Below are 18757 nucleotides of genomic sequence, written 5' to 3' on the forward strand. Positions count from 1 at the left end.
AAATTACATCAATCCCCTGTGTATTTCCAACAAACATAGAATTACTAAGTATTTGTTAATGAACACTAATAGTGTTATTATCATCATTTGGTTATATTCATAGTATAGAAATGGAAATTTTCTGCTGCACTTTTTCATTTATGAAAATACTTATGGATATATTTATTCAATTCCTCAAATGAGCTTAGGGCAGCATATGGAGCTGCCTAACCTCTGACATTTTATTCTTGTATCAGCCCTGTGAGGCAGAACAAAATCAGAGTCCAGTAGCACCTTTAAGACCAACAAAGATTTATTGAAGGCGTGACCTTACAAGTGCAAAGCACTCTTCCTTAGACTTGTACTTAAAAGCTCACACCTAGAATACATCTTTGTTGGTCTTAAAGGTGCTACTGGACTCTGATTTTGTTGTGCTACTTCAGACCAACATGGCTTCTCATTTGAATCTATCCTATGAGGCAGGTTAGACTGAGAGACAGTGATTGGCTAAAGGGTGTTCTGTGAGCTTCATGGTGAATATTCTTCTGTGCTTCTGCCATGACCAAGAGCAATTTGGAAGCACTAATGGAACAAATTATAATGTATACTAATTAAAGGGAATGGGTTATTATTATATAGAGGCACCTAGTGGTGAGTGAACTTCCCCTGTTTAGGAAAAATTCACCTGCTTTTTGAGAGGTCCCTTCTGGTTTATCATACTAGGGCATATGCATGCATATAGTACCAGCCACAGAACAGACACAGAAAATTGCTTCTGGAAATTCAGTCCACCTCCTCAACAGACACATTCAGAAACAAGAGCAGGTCTAACATGTGCAAGACAGGCAACAACTATATAGAACATAAGCAACAAATAAATTTTTGCTTCTTAGACAGAGATGTTCAGCCTGTGCCACTGGTTTCCACAGAAATTTCTGCCCTTCTAATCTTGTAGCCCTAAATAATTCCCAATGCTGTTTCTCAAGGGAAAGGGAAAGGCCTTTTATGCACGGTGGCAGCTACTGCGCACTGCCGCCGTGCCGTTGTGACAGGGCAGGATGCGCTGCCATTCCCTGTGTATGCACGGGGGCGGGGCATGCTGGGGTGCCCCAGCGTAGTGCGCACGTGCGTGCTGAACACCGGGGCCAGGAGGTAAGCTGGAGTGCCTCCCAGCCCAGGCCCACTCTGCATGCCCAGGTGGAGGCAAGGGGTCACCCCTGCCAGCTCCGGGGGGTCTGCGGAGCCCGCAGGGGTGTGCAGTGTCACTACAGGGACACCGTAGGGTTGGGGCTGGGTGCTCTGAAAGGCCTGGTGCTGGCAATTATGCACAGCGCCGGCCCACCGCAGCCCCGGCTTACCCAGGAAGCTACGGAAGATCCCGCGGTCGCTTACCGCGGGCCTTCCGTAGCCCTGGGCCGGGAGGTCCCTGTGCTGGTGGCGGCAGCAAGTGTTATCGGTGATTTTTCCCAAAGCGCTGCTGCCGCCAATGCAGGCATAAGGGGCCTAGGACTAGTATTTGGGGGTATTTTAGGGTACAGCAGGAGAGGGAAGCATTCTCAGAATTTCATTAAATTTTCCAAATTGGAAGATATCTTATTAAGGCCATAATAATCTGTTTATAATACAGCTGTTTATGAGCTGGACAAATACATAAAAGTCAATCAGGTAATTACTGATTTGGGCAATATCATCACTATCAACTGTAACATTAGTTGATAATCCACAGGCAAATATTGGGCTGCTGTTTTTCATGCAAAAGTTTTTCACACAACCAGTATTGCTAAGCAGTATTATTACTCTGCATTTATTCCCGACATATAATGATCTGTGCCAGATTTTAATTTTTTTGTCTTAACATGAATGCTAGACATCATGTGAAATTTGTATAATAAAACCTTCTGTCACAATATATCAGCAGAATGTGCTGACAGTTGTCCAGAGCTCTCTCTCCCCCTTCCGCCCCCAGCAGGAATTTCCTGCCCCTGGAAAAAAATTTTCCTGGGATTTTGGGACTCACATGGAGTAACAGCCATGTAGGTCAGGAGTCGTCAGTGTGGAGGGGGAACTAGCTCCTTCCTGCCTTTTCAGTGAGCAGAAGTGGTTAGATCTGTTATGAAGAGGGAACTGGTCCACTGCTCTGACAGATTTAATAACGTTATATGGATTTTCAGATACTCAAAACATCCTTCTCAGCCCTCTACAGTGTAGCTTTTGACATATGTTCATTTAACTAGGAAAATATGGATAAATCCTAAATTAATATATAATGTTCACTTATTTTCAATAAGCTCAAGTCTTTTTTATTAGCAACTGTCATTCAAAATAGATCCTGAAGATGCAGTTCATAATAGTTTAAGATGTCAGCATAGTACATGTGCTTTGTAAAAGAATCACTGATGACCTTAAAACTGGTGAGGCAGTGAAATGAAGATATGACAGTCGATATGGTTTTCATGGCCATGTGGGGGATCTTTGCTCTTATTTAAACAATGTGGGGAGAAGGTCAGGCATAAAAATCTCATAATACAGTTCTGAAGCTGTAGTTCCATGCCTTCCCCATATGTTTCTTCTACACCTTTTTGAATATGATCGAGTTAGAATGTCATCCATGGATTCATGCATTATAAAATGTATGGAAATATTAACTTCTTTAGGATTTTATTCACCTCTATCAAAATTAACTAGAAGAAGCTTTAGGATGCTTTGGGCTGATCCTGCATTGAGCAGGGGGTTGGACTAGATGGCCTGTATGGCCCCTTCCAACTCTATGATTCTATGATTCTAAGCATACCCCTCATACATTTATTGGTACATATCTGGGATTTGACAAAAAGTCAAGATTTTATGCAAGAATTTCAAAGGTTCACAGGAGAAGTTGTCAAGAGCCAGCCAGGTAGAGTGGTTAAGAGCCTCCACTTTGATGAACTAGATTTGATTCTCCACATCTCTTCTACATGCAGCCAACTGGGTGACCTTGGGCCTCACAGGTTGTCTGTTGTGGTGAGAAAGGGTAAACAATTGTAAGCTGTTTTGAAACTCCTTCAGATAATTAAAAGCAGGGTATAAAATACCAGCTCTTCTTAGCAAGGAGGATCTACTTTCAGGCAGTAATTTGTCGAAATGCATCATTGGATTAAAAAGGATATCTGTAGATGTATCTGTATCCTAAAAAGGATATCTGTAGATGTAGATACACCCAACTGAATGCAGAATTCCAGAGAATAGCTAGAAGAGATAAGAATGCTTTCTTAAATGAACAGTGCAAACAAATAGAAGAAAACAATAGAATAGGGAGGACTAGAGATCTCTTCAAGAAAATTGGAGATATGAAGAGAATGTTTCATCCAAAGATGCGTATGATAAAGGACCAAAATGGTAGGGACCTAACAGAAGCAAAAGAGATTTTAAAAAGGTGGCAAAATTATATGGAAGAACTATACAAGAGCGAGCTTAACATCCCTGATAAGCATGATGGGGTAGTTACTGACCTGGAGCCAGACATCCTGGAATGTGAAGTCAAATGGGCCTTAGGAAGTCTGAGCAACAATAAACCTAATGGAGGTGGCAACATTCCAGTTGAACTATTCAGAATCTGGGGTTCAAAGTGAACACGGCTCCTCTCCATTTTCTCTGTCGCCTCTGGTTGGTAGGAGGTGGGTGTAGGATTCTTTTTCTCTGCCATGTTGGGAATTTTTAAATCTTAATGGGGGGTTTTAATGGGGTTTTAAGACTGTTGTTACCCGCCACAAGCCTATTATGGAGTGGTAGGAAATAAATTAAATACTACTACTACTACTACTACTACTACTACTACTACTACTAATAATAATAATAATAATAATAATAATAATAATACGATGCAGTAAAAGAGCTACACTCAATATGTCAGCAAATTTGGAAAACTCAACAGTGGCCACAGGATTGGAAAAGGTCAGTTTACATTCCAGTACCAATGAAGGGCAAGAATGTTCAAACTACCACACCATTGCACTCATTTCTCATGCTAGCAAAGTTATGCTCAAAATCCTACAAGCTAGGCTCCAGCAATATTTGGACTGAGAACTGCCAGAAGTACAGGCAGGATTTCGAAGAGGCAGAGGAACTAGAGATCAAATTGCCAACATATGCTGGATCATGGAGAAAGCGAGGGAATTCCAGAAAAACATCTACTTCTGCTTCATTGACTATGCTAAAGCCTTTAATTGTGTGTAGCACAGCAAATTGTGGCACGTTCTTAAAGAGATGGTAATACCAGAGCATCTTATTTGTCTCTTGAGAGACCTATATGCAGGTCAAGAAGCAACAGTGAGAACCGGGCATGGAATCACTGATTGGTTCAAAATTGAGAAAGGAGTTCGGCAAGGCTGTATACTTCACTTGTATGCAGAGCACATCATGAGAAAGGCAGGGTTAGATGAGTCAGAAATTGGGATCATGATACCAGGGAGAAATATCAACAAACTCAGATATGCAGATGATACCACTCTAATGGCAGAAAGCAAAGAGGAACTAAAGAGCCTGTTGATGCGGGTGAAGGAGGAGAGTGCAAAAGTTGGCTTGAAACTCAACATCAAAACGAAGATCATGGCATCCATCCCTCTCAATTCCTGGCAAATAGATGGGGAAGAAATGGAGGTAGTGACAGATTTCATTTTCCTGGGCTCCAAGATCACTGCAGATGGGGACTGCAGCAAAGAAATTAAAAGACGCTTGCTCCTGGGGAGGAAAGCTATGGCAAATCTAGGCAGCATCCTAAAGAGCAGAGACATCACCCTGCCAACTAAAGTGCGTCTAGTCAAGGCTATGGTCTTCCCAGTTGCAATGTATGGCTGTGAAAGTTGGACCATAAGGAAGGCCAAGCATCAAAGAATTGAGGCTTTTGAACTCTGGTGCTGGAGAAGACTCTTGCGAGTCCCTTTGACTGCTAGGTGAACAAACCAGTCAGTCCTAGAGGAGATCAGCCCTGACTACTCCTTAGAAGGCCAGATCCTGAAGATAAAACTCAAATACTTTGGCCACCACATGAGAAGGAAGGACTCCCTGGAGAAGAGCCTAATGCTGGGAGCGATTGAGGGCAAAAGAAGAAGGGGATGACAGAGAATGAGGTGGCTGGATGGAGTCACTGAAGCAGCTGGTGCAAGCTTAAATGGACCTTGGGGAATGGTAGAGAACAGGAAGGCCTGGAAATTATTGTCCATGGAGTCGCGATGGGTTGGACTTGACTTCGCACCTAACAACAAGATGTATTTATTTTTCGGGTAGGATGTGTGTAATATAGCCAGGAGCTCCTAGGACTGTCTGGCAAAAGATGTTTGGAGATGGTTTGCCATTCCTGTCCCTATGTTACAATCCTGATATTCCTTGGATGTCACCCTTCCAAGTACTAGCCAGGGCCTGCTTATGACAGGATCAGGTTTGCTGGTTCATAGTCAGTGCTGTGTAGTGGTCAGAGTACAGGACTACAGTCTGGGAAACCCAGATTCAAATCCCCGCCCCACCATGAAAGCTTTCTGGGAGACCTTGGTTCATTCGCACACTCTCAGCCTAACTTACCTCATAGGGTTTTTGTGAGGATAAAATGGACATAACTATGTAAGACAGTTTGAGTCTCCATAGGTGAGAAGATGGAGTTAATACAATCTATTTACCTCAAGTAATTCAAGGAGTAAAGTTGCCATTGCCTACTTGTATTGTCTATCAATATGAACCTATGCAAAATTCTGATTCTCCCAGAAGGATTTCTAACTAGCCACATGCTCAAAAATGCTATCCAAAATACTATCAATTCCAGTCTCAGCCTGGTTGTTTTTCTTCGTGTTCAGCTGTTGTAGAACAGAGTTCTGGAAAGGGTGAGACAGGTGCATATCCTTGGAGTCTTGTAGTGAGACTGTAAAACTTTTAAGAAGGCCTAACCAGCAACTTGAAACAGAGATGGCCTTATCTGATTAATAATTCTTTTAGTAGGCAGTTGGTTTTATATAATATTAGTTTGGGTTTTGGGTTTTGTTTTTTTTAGCATACCCCAAATAAACAAACAAATAAATAAAAAAAAATACATGAATAAAATTGAACCCAGCAAAGTAAAGATTTTGGGATACATTGTTCCCAAATCTAACTTAAAACAAGGAGTGAGTTTGGAGCATTCAAGAAGATGTACTAATGTCATAGCTGAAACTTTTTCTTTCCTACTCTACAGTATTTACTGAGGCAGCACTTTATTTAACAAATTTTAGAGCAGACTTTCTCAGCCAGGGTTTTGTGGAACCTTGGTGTTTCTTGACTGTCCTGGAAGGGTGTCCTGAATGGGTTGTTGTTGTTATGTGCGAAGTCGTGTCCGACCCATCGCGACCCCATGGACAATGATCCTCCAGGCCTTCCTGTCCTCTACCATTCCCTGGAGTCCTTTTAAGTTTGCACCTACTGCTTCAGTGACTCCATCCATCCACCTCATTCTCTGTCGTCCCCTTCTTCTTTTGCCCTCGATCACTCCCAGCATTAGGCTCTTCTCCAGGGAGTCCTTCCTTCTCATGAGGTGGCCAAAGTATTTGAGTTTCATCTTCAGGATCTGGCCTTCTAAAGAGCAGTCAGGGCTGATCTCCTCTAGGACTGACCGGTTTGTTCTCCTTGCAGTCCAAGGGACTCGCAAGAGTCTTCTCCAGCACCAGAGTTCAAAAGCCTCAATTCTTTGACGCTCGGCCTTCCTTATGGTCCAACTTTCGCAGCCATACATTGCAACTGGGAATACCATAGCCTTGACTAAACGCACTTTTGTTGGTAGGGTGATGTCTCTGCTTTTTAGGATGCTGTCTAGATTTGCCATAGCTTTCCTCCCTAGGAGCAAGCGTCTTTTAATTTCTTTGCTGCAGTCCCCATCTGCAGTGATCTTGGAGCCCAGGAAAATAAAATCTGTCACTATCTCCATTTCTTGCCCATCTATTTGCCAGGAATTGAGAGGGCCGGATGCCATGATCTTTGTTTTCTTGATGTTGAGTTTCAAGCCAACTTTTGCACTCTCCTCCTTCACACGCATCAACAGGCTCTTTAGTTCCTCTTCACTTTCTGCCATTAGAGTGGTATCATCTGCATATCTGAGGTTGTTGATATTTCTCCCTGCAATCTTGATCCCAATTTGTGACTCCTCTAATCCCGCCTTTCTCATGATGTGCTCCGCATACAAGTTAAATAGGCAAGGCGACAGTATACAGCCTTGCCGAACTCCTTTCTCAATTTTGAACCAATCCGTGATTCCATGTTCAGTTCTCACTGTTGCTTCTTGACCTGCATATAAATTTCTCAAGAGACAAATAAGATGCTCTGGTATTCCCATCTCTTTAAGAACTTGCCACAATTTGTTATGCTCCACACAATCAAAGGCTTTAGCATAGTCAATGAAGCAGAAATAGATGTTCTTCTGGAACTCCCTAGCTTTTTCCATGATCCAGCGTATGTTGGCAATTTGATCTCTAGTTCCTCTACCTCTTCGAAATCCTGCCTGTACTTCTGGAAGTTCTCGGTCCACATATTGCTGGAGCCTAGCTTGTAGGATTTTGAGCATAACTTTGCTAGCATGAGAAATGAGTGCAATGGTGCGGTAGTTTGAACATTCTTTGGCATTGCCCTTCTTTGGGATTGGAATGTAAACTGACCTTTTCCAATCCTGTGGCCATTGCTGAGTTTTCCAAATTTGCTGGCATATTGAGTGTAGCACTTTTACTGCATCGTCCTTTAAGATTTTGAATAGTTCAACTGGAATGCTGTCACCACCACTAGCTTTATTGTTGCTCAGACTTCCTAAGGCCCCCTGAATGGGTAGGAGTTAATTAATAATATATATATTTACTTAAAAATTGTTAAACATTTATCAAGTGATAGGATCATATATGGTCATGTCACCGCCCCCCTCCCCCAAATGGCCCGTGATGGGCCTGGAGGTGGGTGTGTACACAGCTATGCTTCCCAACCATATTCTGCACAATAATGCCCCTTCTGGGGTTTCTTGAAGCCTGAAGAATGTCTCAGGGGTTTCTCAGCAATAAAGAAGTTAAGAAAGGCTGTGTTACAGTATTAAAAGCTGTAACTATGAGTACTAGTAACAGCATACGAAACACTGCTGGCCACCATGCTGGGGCACATTGTGCACGATTTACCATCAGTTCTTTCTCTTTTTATCTAATTCTGTGCACTATAGCTGACCCGTGAGTTCTTTACCAAGGAGCTGAAGAAGCACTATCAGGGGAACAATGAGTCAGATATCTTCTCTTCCACCTGGAACTCAGTCATGATCACAGTGAGTACCAGCATCTAAAAAATCTGATTACATACAAGTTTCCTGCCCGACGAGTCTGAAGACTTGCCCTAAATGGATTGTGTTCACAGTCTCTACACATAAAAGGTTTTTTTTTTTCATATACATCTAGGTTGCATGTGACAATGGATTGCCAGGGCTTTAACTTTAGTTATATTAAGAACAGGCTGGCTTTAATGCATTGATATTTTGTTGTTTGGGGAAGAGATTTATTTTTAAATATTTTTGATCTCTGTTGGAATTAGTACTTACAGCTGATCATGCCAGCCTGGCTAAAGGGAAAGCCACACAGACAAATGTTGATTTTCCTTTTCATAAAGATTATATTGAAACAGTCTTCAGATTAAGGTACTCTCCTTCAGGGCTACATATACTTTGCCAGGGCACCTAGAATTCTATATAAACTCTGGATTATGTTACATGTATAAACAGTGCATATTAAATTAATTAGCAGATGTCTTTATATGTGTTCCTGTTTTCCATACTTATTGAAATGGCAGCCGCAGAACTGCAGGACACCAAGTACTGGAGAGTCTTCTGAGCCCTTTGAACATTGTGGTAGACATTACTGACTTTGCACCGTTAGAGAAATGTGTTTTACTTTGTAGGTCTGGACTGTACAAAACTGTCGCCTTGAGTTTTTATAAGAGTTTATTATTACCATCATAGACCATCAAATATCAAATACAGATTTAAAAAGTGTTTTTTCCACTGGCAGAGAACAGGCCGGGGGAGGGAGGGGGTCAGTTGCTTGTCAGCCTCACTCAGCACAGCTTTAGAAATGTAAATGGTCAGATGCAATGAGTTGGTCAAGCTTCCCTGACCCCCAGCTAGAATAGTGACCCTTAGCAGGGAAGAAAGAGTTTGGAGGCTTTCCTGGAGATTCCCAAGGAGGGCTTTTTTGACCTTCCCCACAGAAGAGGTGGGCAAAGAAGGAGCAACTGACTCCACAGAAGTGGTCTGTCTCCTTGGCATATGAAGGAGAATCTCTTTTGTGCTGATTCCATTGAGGCAGATGAACTGTCACCTAGATTCTGTTGAAGGTGGACACTACCATGTAGAGAACTGCAAGACCTTAGCAGAGGCTCCAAGGCAATAGGAATCCTCTGTAAACACTGTAGTTTTTAAGTGTAAGGCGCCTGCCTTAGATTAACATTAGCTAGAACATGTACAGAATGAGAGACAGATGAATTGTGTGTTTCTTTTGGATCTCTTGCTCAATCTGTTGCTGTGCTGAGAACATGAATGTAAGCATTTTCTTTTAATTGTTTTATAATTTTTAATGCTGGCAGCTGTTTTCTGTACCACATAGACTTCCACTGTTTTGGGCACACTATTTTAAAATGAGCACCAAGAGAATGGGAAAGCAGTCAGCTGGAAATTTGCTGTTTTTCCAGTTGACTACAATAGGCTGTCCTCTGGTTACCAGATACAAGGTAGCAAGAGACTCAGGCACAAGGGGAGGTCTTAAAATGGTAACACAGGGAAGGGAAGTTCTTTTCTTCTCAGCAGTTAGTTACTACAAAGGCCAGATGGTGGCTGAAAGAGGGAGAGAAAAGCCCTCCAAAGGTCATTCATTCATTCATTCATTCATTCATTCATTCATTCATTCTCTAAATTTCTATCCTGCTCTGTCTCGGGAAAGCCAAGTGGGAGGCACATGGGAGGTACGTGCCAGGAGGAGAACTTAGATGGTGCCCAGATACCTCAGAAGGCCAGATGAGACAGGGCATGAACGCTGAGTTTCTTAGCATGCAGAATTTTTCATAAATTACTAAACGGTTTATGCTTGCAGAACACACACGGCCTGCCATAGACAGCAGGCTTCCCTCACTGTTTCCTACATATTTGTTCTGCCTCTTCTTTTTCAAGCACATTCATTGCAAAACAATGTTAACCATTTAATTTTCTTTCCTGTGTGATAAGTTTGCCTGCTGTGGGGTCAATGGTCCAGAAGACTTTAAATCTGCTCCACGTTTTCAACTTCTCTATTCACACGATGCATTTCCTGAAGCTTGCTGTCGACGGGAGATCCAGTCCCGAAATGGAGTGTTTGTCAGCAAGGAAAATTGTCTGATGGGGAAGGAAATATACCAAAACCGGCAGGTAATGTGTCTGATAGGAAGTATAGCATTTTCATATTTCTGCCTTGAAGGGTCTTAACTGATAAAAAGATTATCGCTATTAGACTGCATTGGGTGAAAATGTTTTATTGTGTGTATCCTTCACTAGCCTTGCAATGTGATTCACTGTCATCTCCATTTTGTTGATACAACATTGAGTGTGAGAGAGAGCAACTTGCCCAACACCACATAATACATCCATGACACATGATGGAAGTGAACTCAAAGGCAAGCTTTCAGGCTCAAATCCACCCATTGTGGCACCCATAAGTGCAAACCATATATGAATGCACCTTGAGCAGCGTGCAGAATAAATATCCTTTTCTAGTTCTCATAACAGTCATAGAATCATAGAGTTGGATGGAGCCATGCAGTCTAACCTCCTGCTCAGTGCAGGATCAGCCTAAAGCATCTGGGATAAGTATCTGTCCAGCCACTGCTTAAAGACTGCCAGTCAACTGGAGGTAGGGCCAGTCTCATTCTACTACTGTCCCAGGTAGCTTTCCACAGCAGTATTTAACTCCTGCAGCTGGGAATTTTCTTTTCTAGTACCATCTTGTGCACAGTTCTGCAAAACAGGACAAGCAGAAACAAAGGGAGAACAAAGGGATCGACTGGTCTGGGAAACATACAGAATATAGATGAAAGATCCTGTAGGAATTGTGATGTCGAAGAAAATGAAGAAGAAAATGTTAGGTGGTGACTGCCACAAAAGAAGCTAGGCTGACTGGTAAAGTTGGGCAAGTCATAGAATGAAGAAAAGTTGTTTTTTGTCACCCACTTTCACTACTCACAGGAGTCTCAAAATAGCTTACAATCGCCTATCCTTCCTCTCCCCACCACCGATGCCCTGTGAGGTAGGTGAGGCTGAGAGAGCTCTGAGGGACTTGTGTCTGGCCCAAGGTCACCTAGCTGGCTGCATGTGGAGAGATGGGGAATCAAACCCAGTTCTCCAGATTGGAGCTGCTGCTCTTAACCACCACAGCAGGATCAGTATGTGAGGAGCGGCCATTGGTTTCAGGATCCCGTAACAGTCATGTTCTACTGAGAGTGACAAGATGTTTATGCCTGACTCTGACATAACAATCAGTACTTGATACAGATGCATGCAGGAGAGGTAGATTTTGAAAAACATTTGAAAACTGTCTAGTCAGGGAGGAAACTGGAAGATTGATTCATCCTTCTATTGGGGTAAGTTCCATTCGTTTCACATGGAGTGACATAAAATGCCTCCATTGCATTGTTAAGGTACAACTCTGCCTCATGTAGAGACTGACCCCAATTAGTCCCAGATTGTAAGTCATCCTGCTTAAGTGGGTTGAGGTGGGTTGAACTGGGACTTGAAACTCCTTCCCTGGATTGCAAAAAGAAATACCTGAAACTTCCTTAACTACCTTTTTTTTTTTTTACAAGTCACTTACTGCTTTCATTACTTGCCTAATTATTCATCTCTCCTGTCCAGAATGGAAAGTTTTCTAATGCTATTACTGTCAGCCTTGTCACAGACCTACAACATGGTTCCTTAAGACTCCATTGTCAAAACTGGATTTTTAATGGATTCTCCATCTGTCTATCAGGGAAGGGTCTACTGCTAGAATGTACTAAACAAGCCCAATCTTGCTTCATGGGAGCATTTTCTTTCCTTCCAGGGTTGTTACACTGTGATTCTGAACTCTTTTGAGACATATGTATACCTTGCAGGAGCACTTGCCATTGGTGTTTTAGCCATCGAGGTATGCTAATTGTTTTCTAATGAATTTCATTCTGTAGCTTCTCACCACATGCGGAATTTTTGTATATTATCTACAGCAGGGGTAGTCAACCTGTGGTCCTCCAGATGTTCATGGACTACAATTCCCATGAGTCCCTGCCTGTGTTTGCAGGGGTTCATGGGAATTGTAGTCCATGAACATCTGGAGGACCACAGGTTGACTACCCCTGATCTACAGTCCTTGTCAAGTGAAAATTTTATACAGGCAGCAGAGGAAAATGATTCTGCACTGCCCTCTTGTGTTTCATCTGGCTTTATGTTAATGATTTATCTGGAATGCAATGATTAGAAGTTATGCAAAACAGTCATTGCTTTTCCCTTTTAACCATTTAATTTGAAAGTTGTTGAGAGATGTCCTGTATTTGCCTATGCAGTAGGTTTTAAAAGTCTGCACAGGGTTGAAATATTGGGTCAATGTTCTAAGTGTCCAAGTATCAAACAATGCAAAGTGGGAATGTCAGAAAAGAAGAAACTAGCACACATAGACTACTTGAATATATTGATTGAAGCATGACCTTGAAGCTTAGTATTTCCAAATTCAGATCACTAATTTTTTTCTGCCTCCAGTTAGCTTGTTTTAGTCAGTAGGCAGAAGATGTAAGGGCTGAAGTGGAAGAAGGAAACTCCTAGTCCCACAAAAGAGAGAGGCTGAGAAGTGGTAAAGTCAGGGGAGAAACATCTGGAGTTTTGCTTCTGAAGGACTAGAAGCCATGACCTAGAAAATCTTTAGTAAAATAGTGGGACAAAATGTACAAAAACCTCTTTTCTGGAGAAGTTCAAAATCACTATTAGGTAATGTGGCAGCTGGTATTGCAAATTACTCTGGGGTATATGCCCCATAGTTAAGAATAACACAATACCAGAAGATAGATTAAAAAACACTCATTCAAAATATTCAAAATAACTCATCATTAATGGAATTGTGTTGTATTTGAAGCACAGTTTTTAACAGACCTATGTTTGAGTCCACTGGCACCAAGCTTTATTCAAGGTATAAGCCTTTATGTGCAATACGAATATCTTGAACTCAAAAGCTTACACCTTGAATAAAACTTTGTTGGTCTTAAAGTTGCCATGAGACTCCCAACTTTTTTCTGTTGCTTCAGACCAGCATGGCTACCCTGCTGAAACAGTTTTTAAGAGTTATGGTAATAAACTATTGTGATTCATAGAGAATTCTGCTATTAAATGGCTATTTTTGACCTGAAACTTGTTGGATGAATTTGTTTCGGCTTAGATGAAGAAGAAGAGTTGGTTCGTATATGCTGCTTTTCTCTACCCAAAGGAGGCTCCAAGCGGCTTACAGTCGCCTTCCCTTTCCTATCCCCACAACAGACACCCTGTGGGGTGGGTGAGGCTGAGGGAGCCCTGATATCACTGCTTGGTCAGAACAGCTCTATCAGTGCTGTGGTGAGCCCAAGGTCACCCAGCTGGTTGCATGTGGGGGAGTGTGGAATCGAACCTGGCATGCCAGATTAGAAGTCCGCACTCCTAACCACTACACCAAACTGGCTCTCTACAATCTTGGATTAATTTGTTTCTACACCTTTCTACCTCTTTGATCTGAACTTATTGGGGGGGGGGGAGATTTAATTTCTGCTGGACCATAATTAACACTGGCTAACTCTATTTTAACTATGTTTGCCTTATCTCTGATTCCTTCACAGCTGTTTGCTATGATCTTTGCCATGTGCCTCTTTCGGGGAATCCAGTAAAAAGCATTTCATGATGAGCTGAGAAATTTTTCCGACCATGTTTTGAAGAAAGTAAAAATGCAAGATAAACTTTATTTTTGGTTAACAAAATGAAAAAGGTTTGTAATATATGGATGACCAAAAGGATTGTACTTCAGGGGCTGGAACTTTGAGGTGCTGGGCACTGCATTGCCTTCTCCCAGGGCAGTCATTCGTCTGAAGCCACATAGAACGGGTTGCACTAGAGCCTCCGAGGCAGGGAGGAAGTGAATTCCGAAGGCCCTCACTGTAGCAGGATGTGTGGGGGTCCTGTTTCTTTCATAATGAACCACCAACTGGAGAGGAAGAGGACACTCTTTTGTATACACAATTGGAAGTCAGCCTCCAAACAAACCGCTCCGCCAAAACATGGTGAGAAGACCATTTCTAAACAACTAGGAGGGAAAGCCGTTTTGACAGTGAGTTGCGAGTCCAATCAACAAAGGTGAACATGAAACCATCACTTTCAACATCCAGGAGATTCTTGGATCACTGGGAATGGAGGATGCCTTTGTCGGGAGTCCTATAGGAGAAACTAAGGATGCCGTGTTGGGAAATGGGTGGGGGGAGAAGTGAGGGCGAGACAAAATCAGTAGTTTAGTACATACCTTTTCTTTTGTTGCGACGATGGGTTTTCTGTTCAGTGTTCTGAGAGAGGGGGAAAGACCACAGCAGTCTGATGGCTGACTCCCTCAATTTTATAAAAAAAAGTGTTCCCCTCTAGAATAGCTTGTGCTGCTTCCCGGGGGGGGGGGGGTTCTTTTATAAGCTTCTGAATGTGTTGTCACCACACCATTATGTGCAAGATATGTTGCATAGCTTGGCCTTTGGTGGCTATTGATTAGCTTGTCTCCATGTTTCAGTGTGCCTTTCGGCTGTGTGGAAAAATTGCTGCCATGGCAGAGCAGTTAGATGCTTTTACAGTCTTACTCTGCAGAGTTTCTGCCACTGCTTTTGTTGGGAGAGATTCCCATTTAGGTGCATCCTGGATTGTGGGAATTACCAAGTGGAATCGAATGGAAGAACATACCCTGTCCAGAATCATCCCTCTCCCTCTCCTGGGGCCAAATTGTGGTTTCAGCTAGGTGTGATTCATTCAGTTCATTTGCTGGAAGCCAGTTTTGGAAAACAGGCCCTTGGTTAAAAGAGAGAAGGGGTGGAACTGAAGTCCCCTAACAAGTCTTGGGGGAAGAAATCTTAGTGGCCAAAAACTCCCAAAGGGTTTGTAAACATAGTTAGTTGGAGGTGCAAGCTGCATCATCAATCAAGAAGAAATAACAGGCTACTGTTCGAAGACAGGAGAAAAAAACATCGTGATGTTACATGCCCTGACGTTTTGTGAAAGCCTAGCAGTGAGTGTACAAGGACATGTATGAGCACTCCTCACAGAAACAAGGTTGTGGACAAATATTAAGCCCCAGCTACAGATGATGCAAGCAATAAGGAAAATTTTTCAAAGATCAGCATCACAAATCAAGGCCTAGTGAAGGGCTTCAGATGTTGAGTTAAATGTTTGTATGGTCCTTGTTAGTATCCCCCATGAAAAGGTGCAGTTAGGGTACATGTAGGGCTCAGAGTTATACAGCTGTAGAGCAAGGAAGGCAACAAGACTGGCAGAAGTCATTATCCCCTTGGCCTGTTGATGATTTCAGATTCTATATTGAAACCAGTCCTCACATAGGCACAGAGGGACATCTGAAGCAACTTCTCCCAAAGCACCCAATTGGTTTATACATGCCAGCACCATCAATATTGGCTGGCAGCAGTTCTCTAAGGTCTCCGGAACGGTTTTCCCCTGGCTATGTTACATGAGATCCTTTTTACAGGTAATGTAGGATACTGGAACCAGGACCTTCTGCAGGCAAAGTACACTCACTGCTTTGAATGTCCTCTCACAATTAAGCTGAACCCTGGTCACAATTTAAGGAAATAGGAGCTCCAGGGAAGGGAGGGAGGGAGTCTGGCAATTGGCATGCAGCTGTTCCTCCAGGGGCACACCCAAAAGTGGGGGCCAAGTGCTGGACAGCAGGAGGCAGACAAGGCTTCAGTCCTGAGAAGGGAAGCTGGGACTTGTGACCACCTCAGCAGGCAAACCTGTATAAAGGTCAGTGGTGGCAGCAGAACAAAGTTTGTGTCCAGTGGTGCCTTTAAGGCCAGCAAAGTTTTATTCGAGGTATAAGCTTTCATGTACAAGCGCACTTCTTCAGTGTTGGTCTTAAAGGTGTCAGTGTACCCAAGAGATAGAGGGGGAACCCCCTGGTGTAGGCAAGGCAGAATAGGACTTTTTGTGCTGAAGCAGGGCTGTTTTGCCACAGAGATGAGGGAAAATTTCAGAACCTTAGATTTACCATGCTTATTCACAGTTTCAGTTCTTGGCCCTTCTACAGCCACTCTTCCCCAGGACCTGTTCTCTGTCTCATTTTGATCTCCACCCTCCCGTTGGCCTGTTATTTCCCTTTGCATACTAATCTGTAATATCCCCAAAGCCAGGACACCTTCATCCTTAATGGGGGGGTGGGGGTGGTATGTGTCTTTGCTGGAGGTACATTTCTTGTGACTAGATAACACAAACCATATTGATGGAAACAATCAGAGAAAGGTGAGGAATATACTGCAGGGCAGCATCTTGCCCATAAGATCCTAAAATGGAGATGTGTCCTCTGCACTTTTTAAAACAAGAAATGCATATATCGCACCAGAAGTCCTTTCAAGATTCTCGTGCAGGACAATCACAATATTCTTCCTCCTTTGAGTTGCTGACAAGTTTGGGACAGGAGTAGAACTCTATCCCCCCCACTGCCGCCCCCCCAAAAAAACATACATATAATGAACTCCTATTTATTCCAGGAAAACATAACTCCACATAACAAGTTTAGGACTGGAGCTTTATGCTGCAGTCTTGAAAACACTGGCCTGGAAGGAATTAAGTTCTATTTACGCAAATGTAACTTGCTTCCAAGTAAGTGAGATCTGGTGCTTGCCAGAGTGAGTCTCCACTGTTGTAACAGCGGAGGCACTTTTGGGGTATAATCATATGAGAGGGGAGACACAATCTAGCATGCTGTTCTGAAGACAAGGTCCATTCAAACAAATGATAGGGGCTAGAATCTCAAGGAACTTGCAGCCAAGAGTTTAGAATTGGGCTTGGGATTAAATTCTTACTGATTCTGTGAGCTTAAATTAAATCAGCCCCTTCCACTGTCTGCTCTTGTCATTGTTACAAGTGCCTGGGAAGCAGGCCACTTGTCAAGTAAATGTTGAAATCTATTTTAAAATTTTAAATGTTTGTTTTTTGTTAGAAAGCTAGAGCTAATTTATCTTGTATACCCTACTGTAATGCTTTTTATACTGAAAGGGTCTTTTTGTAACATAAAACAGAACACTACCCTGAAACATTCTGCACAGTTTTGGTGTGCATTTCCATAAAAAAATTAAAAATAAGAAAAAAATAAAGATGTTGTGACAATGAAGTAGTTTTTCTTTTCTTGGTTTCAAGCTCGCATTTTTTTAAAGAATGATGCATGGCCCGTCTTTATTTTTCCCTGCAAGGAAAAACTGTTTACACAGTAACAGCAAGTTTTACTTAAAGGCCAGGAACGTGGACCACATGTTTGGAATTGGCAACAGGACAGAAAGTCAACCTACCCTAGTTATTTTCATTCTTCAGATTGGCAAATCAAGGGCAAGAACCAGTTTCTATTGTAAACATTCATTTCCTGAAGTGACCCATGAATACATGAACCAGCTAAGGTTTAGACACACAAACCAATCGTATTTTTAATAAAATTCATTAAGTACGTTCAAAATCCCAAATATTTTCCTTAATATTTTCCATGAGACCAGAGCTGAAATATCAACATAGGTAGAAGATATGCCAGCTATGTATACTTAGACCATGTATACTCCTTGGACCGGCAATATAGTCCTGGTTTACCCATAAAACTATAGTGTTCACAATGATAAAGCAGCCTCCTGGTGAGTAAGTGATAGCTTCATGCAGGTCCACAGAGATCCATGCCTTCAAGTTGTCTGACAGGTATAATGTTTGATGCAATAAGATCTTTGGATAGGTTCCTCTCATGTGTAGCTGAACCTTCAGTTATCACATGCATCATATGAACTTAAACAAGGCCAAGCAGTGCCTTGTTCAAACTCTATTAAGTTAATGTCACAGCAAGGCAGATCACTGTAAAACAGGATTACCAGCCCCCACTGGGGGACAAGGAACCCCATGAACTGGAGCCTCTCTGCCTCAGGAGTTGGTGGGCTCTCCTCCTTTGGAAGTTTTTAAGCAGAGGCTAGTCATCTGACAGAAATGCTGATTTTATGAACAGACAGATTGTAAACGGGTGGGCAGGAAGGGATGTGTCAGTGTTTGTCTCTTGAGGCCTTTCCTTGCATACCCAGGGAATTGCTGATTGCTGCTGTGGGATGATAGGTCAGGCTGGATTCAGAGATTTTTGGTGAGGGGGATCACTTGGGCATGAAGTTGGGGTCACTGTGGTTGGAGCAAGTAATTGTGAGTTTGTGCATAGTGCAGGGGGTTGGACTAGATGACCCTGGAGGTCCCTTCCAGCTCCATGATTCTATGAATCTGACATGAGTTTTCATGTGTCAGTGTTCACAGAGATCACTTTCTTGGATGCAATGATAGAAAATAACTTTCTTCATTTTTATCCAGGCCTCTCTTTGTTCAACTCCTCCCTTTTCACACTTACCTTTAAATTTTATACACAAAAATGAAGGAAGTGATCTGTATTTCTATTGTAGCTCATGTAGTGAGCTCTGACTCATAAAAGTTCATTCTCAAATAAGTGCTTTAAGAGGCTTTGCTTAGCAGTAAACA

The 18757-nt window shown here is 42.4% G+C and overlaps 1 protein-coding gene across 20 annotated transcripts in view; it reads left to right on the forward strand.

The window, feature by feature from the left end:
* TSPAN18 (tetraspanin 18) overlaps positions 1-17381 on the forward strand; it is a 243203-nt gene extending 225822 nt beyond the window's left edge. For all 20 annotated transcript variants that reach the window (XM_077322256.1, XM_077322258.1, XM_077322255.1 and 17 more), the window contains 4 exons: positions 8168-8266; positions 10211-10390; positions 12057-12140; positions 13846-17381. In XM_077322256.1, the coding sequence (XP_077178371.1) occupies positions 8168-8266; positions 10211-10390; positions 12057-12140; positions 13846-13893 (411 nt within the window). In that variant the 3' untranslated portion in view covers positions 13894-17381. The remainder of the gene's footprint in view (positions 1-8167; positions 8267-10210; positions 10391-12056; positions 12141-13845) is intronic.
* The last annotated feature ends 1376 nt before the right edge of the window (positions 17382-18757 follow it).

This window comes from Paroedura picta, chromosome 2 (assembly GCF_049243985.1).
Source record: "Paroedura picta isolate Pp20150507F chromosome 2, Ppicta_v3.0, whole genome shotgun sequence".
Taxonomy (NCBI): domain Eukaryota; kingdom Metazoa; phylum Chordata; class Lepidosauria; order Squamata; family Gekkonidae; genus Paroedura; species Paroedura picta.